The 19,318-nt window shown below is 38.4% G+C and overlaps 1 protein-coding gene across 1 annotated transcript in view; it reads left to right on the plus strand.

Annotated features, from left to right (window-relative positions):
• Nucleotides 1-13,158: 13,158 nt before the first annotated feature.
• Nucleotides 13,159-19,318, plus strand: part of LOC308043122 (transient receptor potential cation channel subfamily V member 5-like) — a gene marked incomplete at both ends in the record, with an annotated part of 28,622 nt that continues 22,462 nt past the window's right edge. Inside the window, one exon of the mRNA XM_080349022.1 lies at nt 13,159-13,289. Within this exon, the coding sequence (XP_080205148.1) occupies nt 13,159-13,289 (131 nt within the window). The remainder of the gene's footprint in view (nt 13,290-19,318) is intronic.

The raw sequence follows: 19,318 nt of genomic DNA on the forward strand, positions 1-19,318 counted from the left end.
TCTCAAGCCTCACATCATTTATCCAAATATATTTATGGCAATCATAACCAGCTCTATATTAATTCAATAAATGTTGAAGTGTCCATTATAATGATATTATTCAGTTTGTTTTAAAGCATCCTTATGTTTTTTCTCTGATTTACTTCAGACTACCCTGGCCAAATATAGACACAACATACAACATAAATTACTTCAAAAGAGTTTCAACATCTTATTATTTCAGAAAAACAGAAAGTTCTTAAGAAAAACAATAAACTATCTCTGAGATTATAGGAAACACAGTATGAGAAATTTTCTTTGCCTTCTGCTGTCTGAATATGTTTGATAAATATTTTCAGGGTTCCTTTTTTAATAATGAAATCTGGAAAGTCACTTTTTAAAAAGCTGGCAAAATTCAGTGACTCAGTCCAACATGCACCGTAGGCTTTGTGCAGAAGGCATTGTAGAGCTTGTAAAATGCAAGATATGTTCATTACCTATGGAATCTCTAGATATCCATCCTTCTGGTTTTTTATGCAGCTTTTATGATGTAGATATTAATGCTTTTCTTCATTTGTGAAGTGATCTGAAGTCCATACAGGAAAATATGCAGTTTCATTATTATTTATTTAGACTAATAAATAAATATAATTAGTCATTATTGTTTAGTAAATGAATATATATTATTATGGCAACAAAATGAGACCTCCAAATGGGTAGAGACTACATATGCCTAGGGTTCCTGCAAATGACAATGTGAGGAAACTCTCCATGCACCTGTCAAAAGTACATAGAAATGCAATGATATAGTTACCATGGGAATGCAAAAGTCATTAGGTGCATTATAAGGGTCTTGAATACCTTTCTCCCCAAGCAAAACATCAGTGACATTGTTCTGACATGTTTTCTTTATGAATGGGCTATCATACAAGGTTTTGTCTTAATTTCTCTTGAACATTTCCCAGAGTTGACCACATGGTGTAACTATGCATTAGATAAGGTACACAAATCACCACTACAGACTCCTTCCAGGCTGTAATTTTGTTTGGGGTAAATGAGGGCAGTACAATGACAAGATGGAGATCCAAGATAAACAGGTAGTTTGTAAGAAAGTTCACTGTTGCCAGGTGTTACTATGAACTGCTCCTGAAGCTGCACAATCTGTGTCATGCAATATATTTCAGTCACTCTGACTAGCAAGGAAGAATACTTAATATTAAGTAAACTAAATACATAATTCTGTGTTTAAACAAATATGATTGTTAAGAAAATGAGACTTAGTATTTTTATTTTAATTGTGTTTTCTAAATGTAACACTGTATGTTAGCCTCAGTGACTTTCACTTCTGAATTTCTGGTCTTACTGTTTCTTCCTCCAGTATTTATAAGCCTGGGTTTGTAATACTGACTTGCTGTAACAGAGTAGGCAGATGTAAGAGCTTGCACCGTTCCTTTAAACATGACTGTATTCTGATTTAGAAAAGAAGTTAGTTGCAAAATAGCTCATTTGGAGCTAAGATTTTGCTGAAGTAGTCTCTGCATGTGTACTAGCTATTGGGAGTGTTACAAGCATTGCAGGTAGATCCACAATACTGTACTCTAGAAGTTTTAGAATGCCCTTTTTTTTTTTACTTCCAGTTTGCTGTAACAAAACCAGTGAACCCAAAATTGACTGCTTTGATGCTATTTCTTGGTAAATTATTTGAACCGTGTACACAGAGTTGTCTGGAGAGGCGGAAAGAAGTACTTGTGTCCCACTGTGAAGCATTTAAACTAACTGTGTTGCAGGACAGACTGGAAAAATAATGGCTGCAGCTTCAAAGATATGATCTTAGATGCAGTGCATTATCTACATCTTCTATAATGTGCTTGACCTTTAACTATTGGCTAAAGCTCTTTTAAAGCTGAGGCTTTCTCTTTTACAGATATTCCTTCCAAAATGGGAATACATTGATAACGACAACAAATGATGTGTCCTGTTTATAAGGCAAATTAAAAAGCTCTGAAAACATAGTTGTGGCAGTACTCTCTAGTACCATAATAGTGTCATGCTTTCCCAGAATTGCAACAGAGAGCAGAAGATGCTAGAATGTGCATTCTTCCCATAACAGTCTTACTAATGTGATGCCCAGCTTGTAATTTGATCTGTATGTTCTGCAATTGGAACCATGCGCACCAATGCAGCACCTGAGCTCAGCTATATATGTGTCTCTGGTAGTCTAGCTCTGGGAAACAAAGAGCAGAAGTTGTTTTGATGATTTTTTTGTTGTTGTTCTTCATTTTTTCCAAAGATAGCAGATTCACAAGAGTTTTTTTTGTGAAGATGAACCACAAAGGTGGGGTGAAATAGCATAGTTAAAAGTTAAAATTGTCAGGTTTTCTCCCTATGACTTTCTAGTCATGCCTTTGAATGTTTGCTTTTTCTACATAACACTATCAGCATGCTTTTAATATAAAAATATTTTATATAGTTTCATAGGAAGGGATAATAGTACACAGAGCACAGACAATATTAAATAACTGACACAAAAGTTAAAATGGTAGAAATGGTAGAAATTTCTTTACTTTCTGATAGTGAGAAGTTTTCTAAAAATTGCAAAATTATATTTTATTAGCCTTATGGTAACTTACTCCTGTTTTTTCAAGTCATTTGTTCATTTGGGTAAGGTTTCAATGTATATTGACATCTCCTAGGGTACACAGCTGTGGAAAACCTCTGACAATTTAAATTATTTAGTGTTAAATTATCTCATAATTTATTGCCAGGTTATAATTTCTCTATTCATTATTTAAAATATATCTCCCACAGGTAATAATAATAATAATAAAAAAAGTAGCTGAATGATTGCCCTAATTCATAGAGTCATCACTAATATATGTTTATGAAATACACACTGTATGTCAGCATGTGAACTAAAAATGCAGGTAAGAGCTTGTGTTCATACCATGGCAAAGAATTCAGTATAGGTAGTTTCAGACATAGCTGCAATAGTTGAAGGAACTATCAGTTCATATAAGTTTGGTAAAATAGTTTAAATTTATATTGTTAGTATAGTCACTTCCATTTCTTTTTTAACTAATCAGTAACAATCAGTCCTCAACTTCTCCTTGACAATAATGTACCCTTTTCAAATGCACTTTTAACTAAAAAATTTTAGGGAGTTAAAAGCATCCATGAAATAGCTGCAGAGCACTCCTGGGTCTGCAAATCAGCAGTATTTTGTGAACTGTGGAAATGAGCTGGTGAAATAATTTCTATAGGTTTTATAAGCGTTAACATATTGATTATATGTACAGGTTTCCCATACTCCAAGTTCTGATTAACATTATTTCTGAAAAAGAAACAGGTGTGAGAGATTTGTTACTGGATAGTGGAAATGAAAATGTGTCAAATTGTTTGGAAAAGGAAGTTTCCAAACGATGAAAGATTAAAAACACTATGTAGCCTAAAGAAGAAAAGCACAAGAGGTGACTTTACACTTTTTAAAGACTGGAACCAAAACACTAATCTAATGATCTGGTCTGTAACAGAAGTAATCAGTTTTCAAATGAAGTTTGTATACGGTATCACATGAGAATAGATTGTGAGTTTGCAGTTGACTTCAGAAGGAATTTAGGAGGCAGAGAAGACTTTAATACATAATTTTCCTTGGCAGTCACACATACAGTAGGAGCCAAATGGAAGAGATGTATTTTGTTAACATTTCTTGCAAACTTTGTGACTCTAAAGGGCAAATTATGGAAAAATGCCGTGGGTGCACAGGGGATGTTCAGATGGAAAAATACTTTGTGGTCTTTTCCCCAGGGTTTGTATGAAGGTCATGCAGATACAATGTTCTTACAATAGTTCTAGCAAAGTGACCTCTGATCTTACAGGCTTAAAATCAGAAGATGGGCAAATACTTGGGTCCTAATGTTAGTTACTCTGCCATGCTAAGGGGAAATCATCTACTTGGGAGCTTCAGCTGATCTGATATAGTGTTTGTGAAGGTCCCACTCTAAGTGGGGGTTTACACTGGATGTCTCAAGAGGTCTTTTCCCCCCAAAATGATGCTGCTGTTTTATTTTTTTGGAGACCAGTGGCTTTGAACCTCCAGTAACTTGACTCTGAAATCACAAGGAACAGAGGAGAAGTTGCTTCTTCCTAAGTGCAATGATTATGCATTTTTCAAGAGATACCAGATTAAGAAGCAGAACAGTTCATAGGGGAATCTTGCGTGCGAAGAAAGCTAAAAGGGTCCTGTTGAAGCAGATTTACCCAACAGTCTGTAATGGTGAGATTACCTGAGCTAGCTCCCAATTAGCTAGCTTGGCTGGTGGTAGCACTATTAGTTTACACTGAATTCTAAGCTGCTGTGGCTGCTAGGTGGCAGATTCTCATTCAAAATCCTTTACCTAATACACAGAGATCCAACGGTGACTACAATGTTGTTGTACCCTTGATGTGTATATATACTCCAAACAGGTCAAGGTGAAAATTATTTGGTAGAGGGTACATCTTGGGAAGACAGTTGTTTTCCAGGTGTTATAAATGGTGAATTATACTTTTTTCCTTGCAAATTTGGATCTTGTAAATTTATTTAAGCAAAATAAAAACCCTCCAAATCTCATACATATAAGTTCAGAAAATAATTTAAAAAATAATACAACAAAGTGAATTTTTTCTTGTTTCCTAAGGTCAACCTTTAAAAATTATTTTTCAGCAGAAATGAGAGATGCAGCTTTAGCTCTTTGCTACTTTTAAGTACAATTCGTTGATTTAGTTACAACAACTCATGACTGTATCACAAATTGAAGTATGTTTCTAAGCAGTATTCAGGTCTCAGCAAGTGCTGAAAATACAAATAAAGCTGGTTCACACAGAAAACCCTGAAGGACAACAGAGTCACATTTACTGGACAGTTGTTCATCTCCAGTATCTTCTTTGGCTAATGCTTGAATAAGATGACAGTGATGTTAACTGTAGTGTCTGTACAGCTTTAGCATGTGCCTATATCAGTGAACAGGTAATGATCAGATACAGGAAGTTCATATGTTATTTAAAAAATGTAAATTTTAAAGAGTTGTCAAATTTTTAGTTTTTAAAAGCACTTCTACAGGTTCTACAGGTAAAAAGGCTGTACTCTGTCCTTGCTCAAAGCAGTGCCAACATCAAAACTAAATCAGCTTGCTCAGAGTCTTGTTCAACTGAGTTTTAAAAAGCTCAAAGGATGAAGATTTCACCATCCTCTTGACAATCTATTCCAGTGCTGAACCATTCTCACTGCAGTGTTTGAAAGTTGTTGCTTTTTGTCCTTGGTGCCTCTGAGAAGAGTCTGGTTCTATCTACTCTATGACCTTGCTTAAGGTAGTTATACACTGCAATTAGACCTGTACCTTCCCCTGCCCACACCACCCCAAACCCTCTGCCCTCTTTAGCTACCTCCATGATAAACAAAACCTACTCCCTCATTCTCTCCTCAAACAGTGTTGTCTGTCTTAGTGGCCCTCTGTTTGACATGCTCCAGTTTGCCAATATCTCTCCTGCACTAGGGGGCCCAGCTGTGGATGCAGTCTCATATATGCAACGTAACCTCTCTGAAATGGAATAATAATTTTGCTTGACATACTGCTTACGGTAGTGCTAATGCAGTCCAACATGTGGTTGACCTTCGTTGCTGCAAGGACACACTGTTGGCTTACATTCAACTTGCAGATTCTTTTCTGTAGAGATGCTCACCAACCAGTCTTTCCCTTGCCTCTACTGACATGTAGAGGTTTTTCTATCCAAGACCCAGGACTGGGCATTTGTCTTTGTTGAACTCCATGAGCTTCCTGTTGGCCTCTTACTTCATTTTGTTGAGGAGTCGCTGAATGGCAGTCCTGCTCTCCTGCATAGCAACCACTCCTCACACTTTAGTGTCATCTGCAAACTTATCAAAGGCAGCCTTGGTACTTTGAATGTATTTGTGGTACCATTAATAATGTGAACAAACATTCTTCAAACCAGTAGAGGGCAGTCAGTCTCTGCTAACTAACACATAGGGCAAAGAGAAATGTCAAAAGATGCATACCACCCCTACAGTAGCTCTTGTTGTGTTTCATAGATAAGTAGGTTAAAACCCAGGACACCTACTGAGATTGTTGGGAATAGCCAAAATAAAATATGCATTTATGCTTGTTATTCAATTGTTGGTCATTACACTGAGCCTTGAGTTTGTGTTTAGTGATTGTGGATGTACAGTGGCCCCACCTCCATATTGGGACATAAGGACTGAATGAGGGAGAAGTGAGGTTACTACAGAGTCATCTCCTAATACCACTTTATTATATCAAATATGTAGTGCTTTGTTGGTTGCTTTGTTAAGTTGTGACAAATCACCAATGCAAATACAGCTCTTGTAGCTCCTTCAGGTGATCTGCTATATCATGCCCAAAATTCATTGGCTGATGAAGTCTAATTGGATAACATGAATGTGAAGAAAACCTCAACATACTACAAAAGGGGGGCAAAAATTCACCCAATGCTTGACAAGCTTTGGGGTGGGGTAGGGCAGAGCAGGGCAGAGGAAAGGGTCCAAGCTACCCCTAGGGAACCTGGGAGGCTGGACAGGCTTTGAGGTGAGGAATGTGTGGGTGGAGACCCTAGATGAGGCTGTTCAGGGCCATTAAAGCCTTTTAATACACTCGGGAACCTAAACAAAGTGGAAGGGGGGAATAAAAAGATGTAAAATATTTTGACTCTGCTCTGGAATTTCACAGGTTGCAGACATTTGTAGCATGTCCCATAATCTGTGATGTATAGTCAAATGGCTCTACCAAGTCATCAGCAATGTTCTCAAAGACAAACATTTAACAGGGCCCAGATTTCCCATGTTATCCAGAACAAATGTTGAACCTTTGTTATCAGCAGTTACCTTCAAAATTGTCCCTCTTCCACCAAAATATATATTCAGGAGCTCCCTAACGATGCTTTGGACAACTCAGAGCTGTGTGTTCCAAGTGCTAAGGAGTGTCACCTGTTGTCATACAAATAAACCACTCACAATCCACATTTCCTGTCTGCTCTCCTGACATAGTAGTTGGCCTTGATTCTGCTGCTCCAAGCCAAGAGGTGGAAACCCACTCCACTTCAGGTCTCTTCTTAAACAGACTTATTAGCTAATTAGTCAGATAAATATAGATGTCCTTCAAAAATGCACAGGTGTCACTCTGATTTTCATCCCTAAATAAAGGTGAAGTATATTCCTTACATGAGTTACTACTTAAAGTGTTCTGTTGGCTGCTGTTCTCTTGATCCACTTCCAAGCAGTTCACAGAATGGTTAAGGTAGGAAATGACCTCTGGAGATCATCTAGTCCAAGCTGTCTGCTAAAGCAGGTTCACCTAGAGTAGATTGCACAGGAATGTGTCCAGGCATGTTTTGAATGTCTCCAGAGAAGCAGACTCCACAGCCTCTCTGGGCAGCCTGTTCCAGTGGTCTGTCACCCTCAACAGAAAGAAGTTTCTCCTTGTGTTTAGATGGAACCTCCTATGCTTCAGTCTGTGCCCGTTACCCCTCATAGTATGAATTATCACCACTGAAAGGAGTCTGGTTCCATCATCTTGACGTCCAGCCTTGAGATATTTATAAACATTGATGAGATCCCCTCTCAACCTTCTCTTCACCAGGCTGAACAGACCCAGCTGTCTCAGTCAGCCTTCATAAGAAAGGTGCTCTAGGACCTGAATCATCTTAGTAGCCCACCGCTGGACTCCCTCCAGTAAATCCTTGTCCTTCTTAAACTGGGTAGCCCAGAATGGGATGAAGTACTCCAGCTGCAGCCTCACCAGGGCAGAGTAGAGGGGGAGGATAAACTCCTTCAACCTGTTGGTCACACTCTTCTTAATGCACCTCAGGATACCATTCACTTTCTTGCCCACAAGCGCACATTGCTGGCTCATGGTTGATCTGTTGTCCACCCAAACTCCCAAGTGCTTCTCTGCAGTGCTGCTTTCCAGCAGGTCCACCCCTAACCTGTACTGACGTGGTTATTCCTCCCTGGGTACAGGACTCTAAACTTGGTGTTGTTGAACTCCAACCTGTTGTGATCTTGTTGAATGGCAGCACAGCCTTTTGGTATGTCAGCCCTTTCTCCCAGTATCATCAGCAAACTTGCTGAGGGTGCACTCAGTCTCTTCATCTAGGTCATTGATGAACAGGTTGAACAGGACTGGACCTAATACTGACTCCTGGGGAATCCCACTAACTATAGGCCTCCAATCAGACCTTGCACCGTTGATCACAACCCTCTGTGCTCTGCCATCCAACCAGTTCATGATCCATCTCACTAAGCATTCATCCAGCCTGCACTTCCTGAGCTTGCCTATGAGGAGGCTGTGAGAGATGGTGTGTGTTGTTCAAGTAACAATGTTATCCCAGTCAAACACTGAGTATCCGCTCTTCAAACTAAAAAAAATCTTACTACACACAAATTCACACACTACTAATGCACACTATTAAGATAATTCAGGATGAAGTTTTATTTTAAACAAACTTGCCTCCAGCCTTTTGCAGTCCTTCAGGCCAGGAGATGGCATGCACATAATTACACGTCAGTATTAGTTGCATAATGTATCCCGATGGCTTAATAGATCCTTAAAGGACACGTATGCCCTGATATAGTTTACAATGTATTATAAAGTTACTTCTATTTATGAGTTAACTGTGACTTACTGGTGGTTAAGTAATTCCTATTTACATAGTAGATGAGATCTTGCGAATACAAGAGTTTCGAAGGTTGGTGGAGATAACACTGGTGGTATGCTTCTTCTGGAATATCTAGGTATTTTCCTTTCTTACTTAGTTTTGGTTTTTGATATATATCACCACTCAGTTCTGTGAAATGAAACTGCACATAATACTGTGCATTTGCATCCATAACTTTGCTTTCTTGTGCTACACAAGTAAGATCCTACAACTTGAACGGCTGGAAATATCACAGTCCTACAGGATTCCCTAATGTATCTCTAATACATTAAGCTGTTGTTGACTAGTCATTATTACAGCCTTCTCAGATGGCAGATTACCCATTATACACACAGAGATACTACATCACTGCTTACTGCTGATTTGGTGAGTTCTTGACTTTCTGTTCTGTGTAATGTCTGTACTCAGAAACAACGAGAAATGTGCATGGAAGGAAAAAAAACAGAAATGTGATGTGATGTGATGTTGAAAGACTGAAGTCTGGTTGTAGGCTGTACTTCCACTTTTACTCTTAAGATGGTAGCCTAAACTTGGGTATGGAATCCATGCACTTCGTTTTTTTGCCTTTGCTGAAGCAACAGAATTTATCTTGTAATTTCCGAAGTGAGAATATCTTAACAGCAAATTTTTCCAAGAGGTAAGGTGAATTTTTTTTTTGTGAATTGGAGAAGAAAATAGAAAATGTAATTTTATTTTTAAAGTTTTAGAATATATGTGATTTGGAAAGAATATATGGAACAAGACAGGGAGAAATATGCAGTGGAAGAATAAGAGCTTCTGAAATGACCTGGGAGCCTCTCGCTCTAATGCTGTCCCTAAGACAGCAAAATGGGCAAATCTTTGTGCTATCAGCAGAAGGGTTGGAGCAATACTTATCCCTGACATAGACAGCTTGGGGTGGCTATAGACTACCTAATACAACTTGGCTACTCAGTGGCTGTATGATGCTCTGAAGGTGTGTTAAACATCTAGTTATGCTAATTTATTTGTCTACTGAATGCTCAACATGGATTTAGGGGGCAAACGTGGAAGGCAAATGTAAAAGAGAATTTCAATTCATCATAATAAATAAGTTGACTTTCTGTTTTTTCCTTTCTCTTCAAAAGCCAATTTGGGTAAGTTTTACTGATAGCATTCATTACATAATTTTCTGTGCTTAACAGAAAACTTCAAAACGTTTACAGAAGATAAAAATGAGAGACTTCTACCATGTACAGCTAATATTGTTTCTCCTTTAGGTTCAACAGGCTTCCTTACATTTACATTGCCCTTTCTCTTCCCTGTTGCCTGCTAATCACAGCTCACATTCTCATGGATTTTGTGAAAGACTAGGATTACACTTACATCTTTGTAGTAAGTTCAAAATGTCACCCAGCTTTTGCAATTCCCCCCATCTAAAGAAACTGTAAGAGAAAAACAGAGACAGAGAAAAAAGAACACACATACCCATCCTCATTTATTACCAGATAAGCACATTGGATTTAATCCTACATACCTTCAGCACTCAGAATTTCCAGGAAGGTTAACAGTTTTGTGAGAACATGGAATGTAAGAGTCAGAGCCATTCAGAAGGAAAGGAATCCATGCCATGTACTGTGCAAATTATGTCTGTCTCTACATTAGCACTGAAATTACTTTTACAGTAGGCCAAGTATTAGCCATTTTGATATAATTTTGAAAGAAAGAAAGAACTGGATAAGTGACTGAGATGAAGTGAAAACTGGAGACTGCAGAAAATTTTCCTTTTTCTATAATTTCTGTGTAATAATTTTTTCCCTTTCAGCCTTGTTACTGGAAAAGGCTAACTTGAGTTCCAGGGTCAAGAAAAGTCTATTCATCCATACTCAGCTGTTCAGATTTATGCTATTAAAAACAACAACAACAACAACCAAAACAAATGAAGAAAAACCCAAACCAAAACAAAAAAACCTGGGCTGACTTAAAAGAATTGCAATGCACTATAAAAAAAAGTGTAGAGTAGTGTATCTGACAAGATTACAATCACCAGCAGCAAATGTGAAAATAGGAATTCCTTCCTGAATTATTTCCACATATTGTCTTACTTACATGGTTTCTATAACTCTACAAAGGGCAGCACATCCTAACTGTGACATATACAATATTGATAGATCCCCTAGAACCAAGGGGTGACTGAACTGCACAGAACCAACATCAACCTATCCTAATTTTTTGGTGGTAGACACTGTTGTGTGAGGAACACATTTGGTGAAGTTGTACTTCATGTTTCTTCATGCTTACATTGCTACTCATAGCCTATGGACATAGGAGAGAAATTGTGTGTAAGAAGTTTTTGTCATCAGCTGTCATATCTGTTAGGTAGGGCCAAGGTGGAGTCAAAAGATGCCAGAAATCGGGTCAGTCAGAATCAGCCCAAGTCAGAAATAACAGAAGTCAAGACACACAGCAGGAAAAGGCATCACTGGCAGCTTGGATGAAAACCCTATTTGCAGTAGCAGCCTCAAACAAGGGTTGGGTAGAGCTAGAATAATGTCAGGAGCTGAAGGTAGGCCTTGAGAAAGAGGTCTGGGAGCCAGAGTCACAGTATGACTTGGGAGCCACGGGAAGGGATACAGAGGACTAAAAGCAGATCTCAGGTATGTGGGAAACCATATACACCAAAACTGTACAGACTTATAATCCACCCCTTCACTACTAGGCCTTCTCAGGTCTTTAGTTTTTGAAAAACTTTACAGCCTCCTGCTAGACTGAAAGTCCAATAGTGATTTGGAGGTACAGCCATGATCTATTAAAGAGCCTTTGGTCCATGCAATATTCCTACATATTTCATCTGTCTTTCGTCTCTGTATTCTACTGCCTTGGAAAATGACCTCTATCATGAATTACAAGAAAACACTCTTTTGAAGTTCTAAGACTTCATGTCCATACAAGTGGATAAAGGATAACTATTGAGTAAGATTTACTGTAATCTGAAGCTATAATGAGAACTGTAATGAGCCCTCCATGACAATGTGGGGAGTACACCTGAGATGCTGGTTTGCAGTTGTTTGAGCTGCCCTGCCTGCTGCAGCTGTTGCCTTCATCGTTAGCTGAAAACTCTCTCCTCAACCTGCTTTCTGACTGTTATTCGTTTCTTCAACCTTAGAGCTGCTGTATTGCTGCCCAAAAAAAAGAATGTCACTGTTCGCTTCCACTGATGCCAGTCTTCTAGGGCTTTTTCTCCTTGGAGAGACAGCAGAAAGTATTCTCTCCTTGGGAGAAGAGCCCAGGAAAATAGCAATTGTGTTTGTCTGTCATAGGCACTTAATATTTCAGTGTCTAAATATCTTTCTCAACTTTGACTGGAATTGCTTTCCACCCTCAAGAATGTTAGAAGCAATAAATTATTGGCATTGTTAAAAATCACTCACATTTTGCTTATAATATCTGGTTGGTATTACATTCTAACCTCTCAATTTAGCAAGTAATATTTTGTTTCCCATTATGACACTTCTTCCTAGAACTGGACAATTCGGTGATTCTTATGTTTCAGGATACAACTCAAGTTTGCCATAAAGGATTGTTTTTTTTCTGTGTGGTGATTTATATTTTGATAGGATAGAATATATCACAAGTTTGCAGGAGTTTGGATGTGAAGCCTGGTTTGGTAAGTCTAAGCAACCTCTGAATGAATGAGGAGTTTGAAAGAGATGACTCAGCCCAATTGGTTTACACACTTTTCTCCCTTACCTACTGATTCTGCCTAGGTGTGGGCACCCTGAACAGAATAAATAAGCTTTTCTGGAAGAAACATAAAGAAACACTGTAGAACACTAAAGGAAAATTAAATATGCTAAGTTTACACATTAATCTACATAAACTCTTCTTCCAAATTGTTAAATGATTTTGTTTGACGCAGAGAAGGTGGAGTCTATAATTATGATTTCTTTAATGGGATTTGCAGATGACTGAGGTGGGAGGTGTGTCCTCCCCTATGCTACCTTCCCAGAGCACAGTGTCTTTTAGGGCACGTTCTCACAAGCTCACTCACCAAAAAGGTGTTTTGCCTGACTTGTTCAGGAATTCAGAGATATGTAAGGAGGATGATTACTTTTAAATTGTAGACTTTGGAAACAAAATACTAGAAGCCTAGTACATTGATGCTGTATGAATTCTTCAGTGCTGCATAGGGTCCTTGTGAGGGGTAAGGCTGCTAGTGAGCTACTTTTAAATCAGACATGACTTTGAGCTGGGCTATTTTGGAAACTAAGTAACTGATGAGGCTCAAGGTGTGGTCTGCCAGGGATAAGTGTTTTATTTTGTGTTTTTATATGTACTTGGGTCACCTGATGCAGCTGCCAGACAGTGTCCTCTGTAAGTAACAGACTGGGGGCGGAGGAGTGGTGGCCTGTAGTGATCCTTCCCTGACCTTTTCCAAAGTGAAGATTGCTAGCTTTCAGACATCTAGGCAGGAGAGAAAAAAAGGGACATGCTATGGGGGTACCTTTATTTGGGGACAGTAAGCCCTTCTATTTCCAAATCTGGAACGGACTAAGCCAGAAGCTGCAAGGCAAAAAGTCATGGGATAAACATCTGGATGAAATCTACTTACTTCAGCAGAAAAGGTACCGTGCATTTCAGCCTTCTTGTCTTGCCTTTCTTCTGCTGCCCTTTCCCTGTAGCTGTTTCTCTCTTTTTCCCTAGGCTTTTCTTCCAGTAGATAAACTTTAAACAACCCTGGAGCACTTTATCAGATTTCTTCTTTCAAGGTGGAATGCTTCTGGAGTTCCAATCTTATCTGCTTTCACAAATGGGTTTACTAGGTTTCAATTGAATTACCCTGAGTATAGGACTTCAATCACAAATAAATAACGTACACTCCTGTCTTTCCTGCTTCATTGGTAAAGCTCATAAGAAAATGCATGAGAGTTGGTTTGGGTTTTCTAAATTATTAAGCATGTGTGTGACATATATGTTGCAGTCAACTGAAATGGTGGGGTTTTTTTGCAAGGATTCTGCTTTCTGTCTCTCTAAAGGTTACCCTTACTGTCAGATAGAGTGTGCTTAATTTTGTTCCACATTGTGGTGGTCAGTGACTTCCTGGGTAGAGGTGCTGTTTCTCACCCCCACTGCCTGGGGGTCAACATGTACAGTGACTCCTCTTAGACCTTACATTATCAAGATTGCCCGTGTGTTCACATGTAGATACTGAATCTAGACTGTTTGATGCTGCTGTGCAGGGTTGCTCCTTCCTCACACAGGAATACAGGAGAATTTATGGAAATACAGCTGAAACATTTTTGTTGCTGTTGTTGTCATTTCTGCATGCATAAATGCTGTAGTACTCAAATAATAAATTGCTTCCAGTCCCTTCTAAAAAATGTTTCTTCTTTCCTCACAAAACTCTGGACATCTCTGGGGACAAAAACATGGCTGTGTGGGGCAAAGTCTATCTATCTGTACCTATGTATGTATGTATACACACATATACGTATAGAATTAAGTAGGATAGTACCTTTAAGAGGGACAAATCTACATAGCTGTCTTTAGGGAAGGAACTTACATATATCATCATCTATCTTTTGACCAAATAACAAAAGCCTGTTCTATTTTACTTAAGAGCAGTGGCACTTAAATACACTTAAAATGGGAGCAACAGTGGAACAATAGTGTATCCACAGAATAATGAAGTGTTTACATTTTGGTATGTTCATAAAAAGCACCACAGGCAACTGAAAAATAAGTTCTCAGCAGATTCTGTAACATCAAAATGAATGTGTAAAAAAGAAATATCTACATATGTGAGGGTTTCTCACTCTCTAACCTCTCACTTGATGCTGAACTATTTCTGGCCAGCAACAGATCGCATTTCTTTGGCTTTGTCTAGCTCAGTATTGAAAGCCTACCAGGACAGAGATTCCACCATATCTTTAGGTACCTCTTACAGTCTTGCAGTAACCTTCCAGTGATTTTTTTTTTTTCCTGATGTTCAGCCTGAACCTCCAAAATCATCATTTGATGCTATAGGCCCTGTTTTTACCACCTGCTGTTACCAAGGAGGGTCTGGCTTCTTCCTTTTTGTTGCTCCCTTTCACATAGGATGCTACTAGGTTGTCATGCAACCTTCTCTTAGCTTGACAGTCCTCATCGGTCTTATGCTGCAGGCCCATGGATATCTTGTGTGTTGCTACTGATAGAGAAGAACAGAAAAGGTGTTGGGCATATAAACCATTCTTCATAAACTTCACTTAGGTCACTACAGTACAATGCCAGTGGTCCCCAAACCTAACATTTCTGTGTTTCCTTATACAATTCTGCATAACAACACATATAGTGCATATGATATCATTGTCTGTGGAATCAGAGTTGCATGGGGACACGATTGTTCCCTTCCATTTCAGATCTATGTGTTTCCGACGGCTTTCATCTAGCGTAAATTAGCTTTCTGCTATTTGGTCAGAAATTACATGGTGCCACTATGTGGACACTCTTTTCCTAAAGAGAGACAGGACCATTTCTCCCTCTTTTTATACTACTCTTTTCTTCTCTTTCTTGTCCCCACAGATGCCCTGAGTTTGATAAGAAATAAAATGAACATTTTGCAGAGTACTGGAATCAGTTTTATTGCTTTCATATTCTTAATTATGTACGGATAGAAAAACACAACAGGAGAACCTTCTGTGGTGACATGTCTATGGGAACTACTCTTATAAAACCTTTTCTTTTGTGGAAAAAATGTTGTAAGCCAAGAGGACATTTACTTCACCTTCTCATTTTATTGTGTGGAAGTGCAGTGTTTTGTTTACCTTTGCCATTTCTAGATGCAGTGTTGTGGCTTCAACTAGAGTTCTTAGTGTTAATGGTGCTGGAATACATACAGTAATAAGCAGCAATTAAATTCTACTGTTATCTTATTGAAAACCAGTGGTAAATACTTTACTATTTAACTAGTATGCTCTGACAACACACAAGAAAGTCTGCAAGAGAACAGCGCTTTTTCCTCTCTTCTACAACTGGTGATGGCAATACCTGAAAGCTAACTGTTACGGTAGTTCTCACCTTCACTGGAACTGTTGTTCATTCTCTTTCTTCATGTGTAATAGTTCCTTGAATCTTATTGGCAGTTGACCTCAGCATTATTCACAGTGAGGCATTTCTTTGCACTGTGTAACACTTCCCAAATGGATATCCAAATTCAGGAAATTTTATACAATCCCCTAATATTAAAGAGGACTTTGATTTTATTTTACCTTACTCTGCTGGTTTCTGTCCAAGACTCTCCTTTTTATATAGCCTGTAGCTCAGTGTGGAGTCTCAGGGGCAGTGGTCACATTCATCCTTTCTAGAATTATCTGTAGAAGTAAATTCTGCTATCTACATAGCTTGGAGCATATGAATATAAAAATCCAACATAGTTCATAATTATGGGGAACCAAGAGATAAACATTTATGAAAATTCAGGCCTGATAGAGGTGAAAAGAAATCACATGTCTTTCATAGTCTAATAGCTGTTCTGGAAATTATGAGAGCCATTGCCTGATTTATTTTTTTAGTTTGGCTTTCAGTTATCTAAGGAAATGTGAACGAAATCTCCCTAGCATGTAATATTAGAAATCCCACCACATGACAATTGCACTCTTGATAAAAAGTAACTAATAAATTAGAGCTTGGATCCAGGACAATTATGTTATATTTTTCTTTCTGCTGTTGCCTGCCTCTATAATTTTGATGGATACAAAATCTATCTTCTTTGTGTTTCTTCTCTCTCAAGCTGCTGTTTAAGGATTAGTGGTATCACCTGGACTTCATGGGGTGCTCTGAGGCTTAATTATTCTAATGACAATAAACCATTTAACTAGTGTGGTACATTTAAAAAATATATAGAAATCTAATCTATGCTATGAGAAATGATGCATTACAGGTGCTCGGGAAAATTTGCTTTTTTAGTCTCACAGACATATTAGTGAAGTGTTTCGCTTACCCTGAAAACATACACAGCACAAATATAAAGTAGCTCAGCTGATATAAAGTGAGTTGCTTAAGAGTTGTACAGGGACACCAAGAGCCATCAGCTTCTAGACAGCTTCTAGACAGCTTCTAGCTTTTCAGGTTTGTAGGAGATGAGAGATGTAATCATAGTTTTGCTGTTCATTTGTCTAAACAGCATTACTGAGTTTTCGGTGCATAAATTAGCATAGGACTGTCCTGTCTAAAAATCCACAATGCCTGTCAGTATTAACTGGTTCCTTTGCTTTCAAAGGTGACCATGAATTAAAGATGCCAACTCCCAGTTCTACTACTTCATTTGTAATATGTTTCAATAACGGTGCTTCTGAGTAGTCAAGATGCAAAGAACAACCTGTTGGAAACTCTGCTGCTGCATGTAAACTAAAGTCAAAGGCATCATTGGCAGAATTTCTGGCCTTTTCTTGCACTGTTACGCTTTCATCCAAATGGAAGTTTTGAGTCTAACAATGGAAAACAAGCCTCCTTAATTTCACAAGCCTAAAGGTCCTCCAGAACTCGCATTTCCCCATTTCCACAACAGTGCACAGACAAACACAAAGCTGACCTCAGTGTCTAACGTGTGCGTTAGACTCATAGATTTAGGAAACTTAAAGCTTAAGCTTAGTCTTCTTAAACCTGGCTATAGGCTTCCTTGTGAAGAATTAAACATGAAAATTGTGCTCTGAAAAAAAACCCACCCCAAATGAAAAAGTTGTTAAACAAAACTAATTAGACATGGGGTGAAAAACACAATGTTGAACAAAACTGAAAAAAAATCCCTATTGAAGAGGCTTGGAAGTTTTTATGCAGGATGAAGTTATACTTCAGAGAATAAATTTGTTTTACGAATAACTCAGTGATAATAAATCATAACTAACATCTGTTGAACTGTTAATCCAGTTCTTGCATAAGATTATTCTTAGGATGGTCTCAGATGCAGAATTAAAAAAGGAGATTAGTGCATTGAGATTACCTTCCTGGAAGTGACTAAGCAAGATTTCTATTGCTTAGTGTGGTAGACAGGTAAATATCTGAAGGGATATGACTTCCCTGTCCGTTTCTTGTCTAGTAGCATCAGCATTTAGTAACCTGTTTAATTTATTTCCAGAGAAGCCTGTTTACTGTCAGCTGAAGGTGCTTTGACATACATACACAAGAGGTTCCAGTTAACTTTCTGAGTCTTGCTGTCAGCACTGAAGAAACTGGCTGAGCTTGTCCCTGTGTTGATTGTCATAGCCCCTGCTATCTGTCTCCCTTTCACTTCATGCTTTTACTTTCAAACTCATTCTTCAGCATCTTGTTAGATGATTGCACTTATCCTCTTTCTAGCTGGTTAGCTTCCTCTGAGTGTTCCTCTGCTCTCCTGAAGTCTTGCACGCACTTATAAAAACATGCAGAAGGAAGGGAGAAGATTAGTCTCCTTTGGCAATTTCATGATGGAGTGTTGAGAATGGATATCCTGAACAGCACAACAGGGAAAGAAAAGAAAGATTAAATAATATCCTGCTGATGAATTTATAGCTCAGTTAAAAATAATTGCTTTAGACACTCAATAACTGACATAGCTAAGGGGATAAAGAATAAAGCTAGCAGATTCCAAATTTAAACTAAGGCAAACAATAGGAAAATTCCATACAATGAATGACTCAAGTAGTAACCTCTGAGAAGGGAAGGAAAAGAGGAGAAAGAAATGCTCCCTTGGACCTCTGGTGAGCTCAGCCTTGAAAAAAAATCTTCAGATTGGTTGTTGTCCAGACAGTTAACAGTTAGCATATTTCATTGTTTTAAAAGAATAACGCTGTAAATCCAAATTGTTCTTTCTATAGCAGGGTTAAGACTTACAGACTTGTCTTTGCACTCTTTATCTCTTTATAAGTGTAATGAGCAGGATACACTCCCAAAGAACTGCTGAAGAAACTGTAAATTTGCTGTATTACCAGCAAAAAGTGCTTGTGAAATCCTTAACCTTGTTTAAAACTATTTTACATGACTCTTTCAGTCAGAATCTGACCTACATTCTATCTTCTCTTTGTTTCACAATGCATTTTTGGGTGTTCCTGATTTTGTCCTCACCTATATTGAAAAACAACTCGCAGTTCCTGAGTGTATGATTGAATCATCTGTTAAGACAACTGGCTGATATAGTAACACATGATCAAGGCTTACTAGGTGCCTCAACACAGCTGCATTCCTTAGCTCAGCAAGAAGAAACCAGGAGCACGTCCATGCAGATACTGTTGTGGTTTTCATTGCCCATCAGAACTACTGGTTAGCTATGTAGCCGTGCTTATCCTAAACTGACCCTGTAAAGCAACATCAGTGCTGCCTAGTGTTACAGACCTAACTTAGCTGGCTAAATTAGGAGCTTAGTGTCCCTTAACTTCAGAGCTGATGAAGAGAATGATTTAGAGTATCTAAATAGGTCTCTGCTGAATCATTCTCTGAAAGCTACCTTCTCCATCCACTGACATAATTGTATGTTATGGAAAGCAAGCGCCTACTGTAGGCAGCTCTGTTAGGAGACTAGGTTACAGATTTTAGCTGCTGCTGCTTTGACACACAGGAACTAGAGCTGTAAAATGTAAAATTTATGCTGTGCTTGGTGTGTCAGGAAGAAAATGGGTTAGATATACAGAACTTTAAAAAA

The sequence above is a fragment of the Nesoenas mayeri genome, assembly GCF_963082525.1.
Source record: "Nesoenas mayeri genome assembly, chromosome: 1".
In the NCBI taxonomy this organism is placed as follows: Eukaryota; Metazoa; Chordata; class Aves; order Columbiformes; family Columbidae; genus Nesoenas; species Nesoenas mayeri.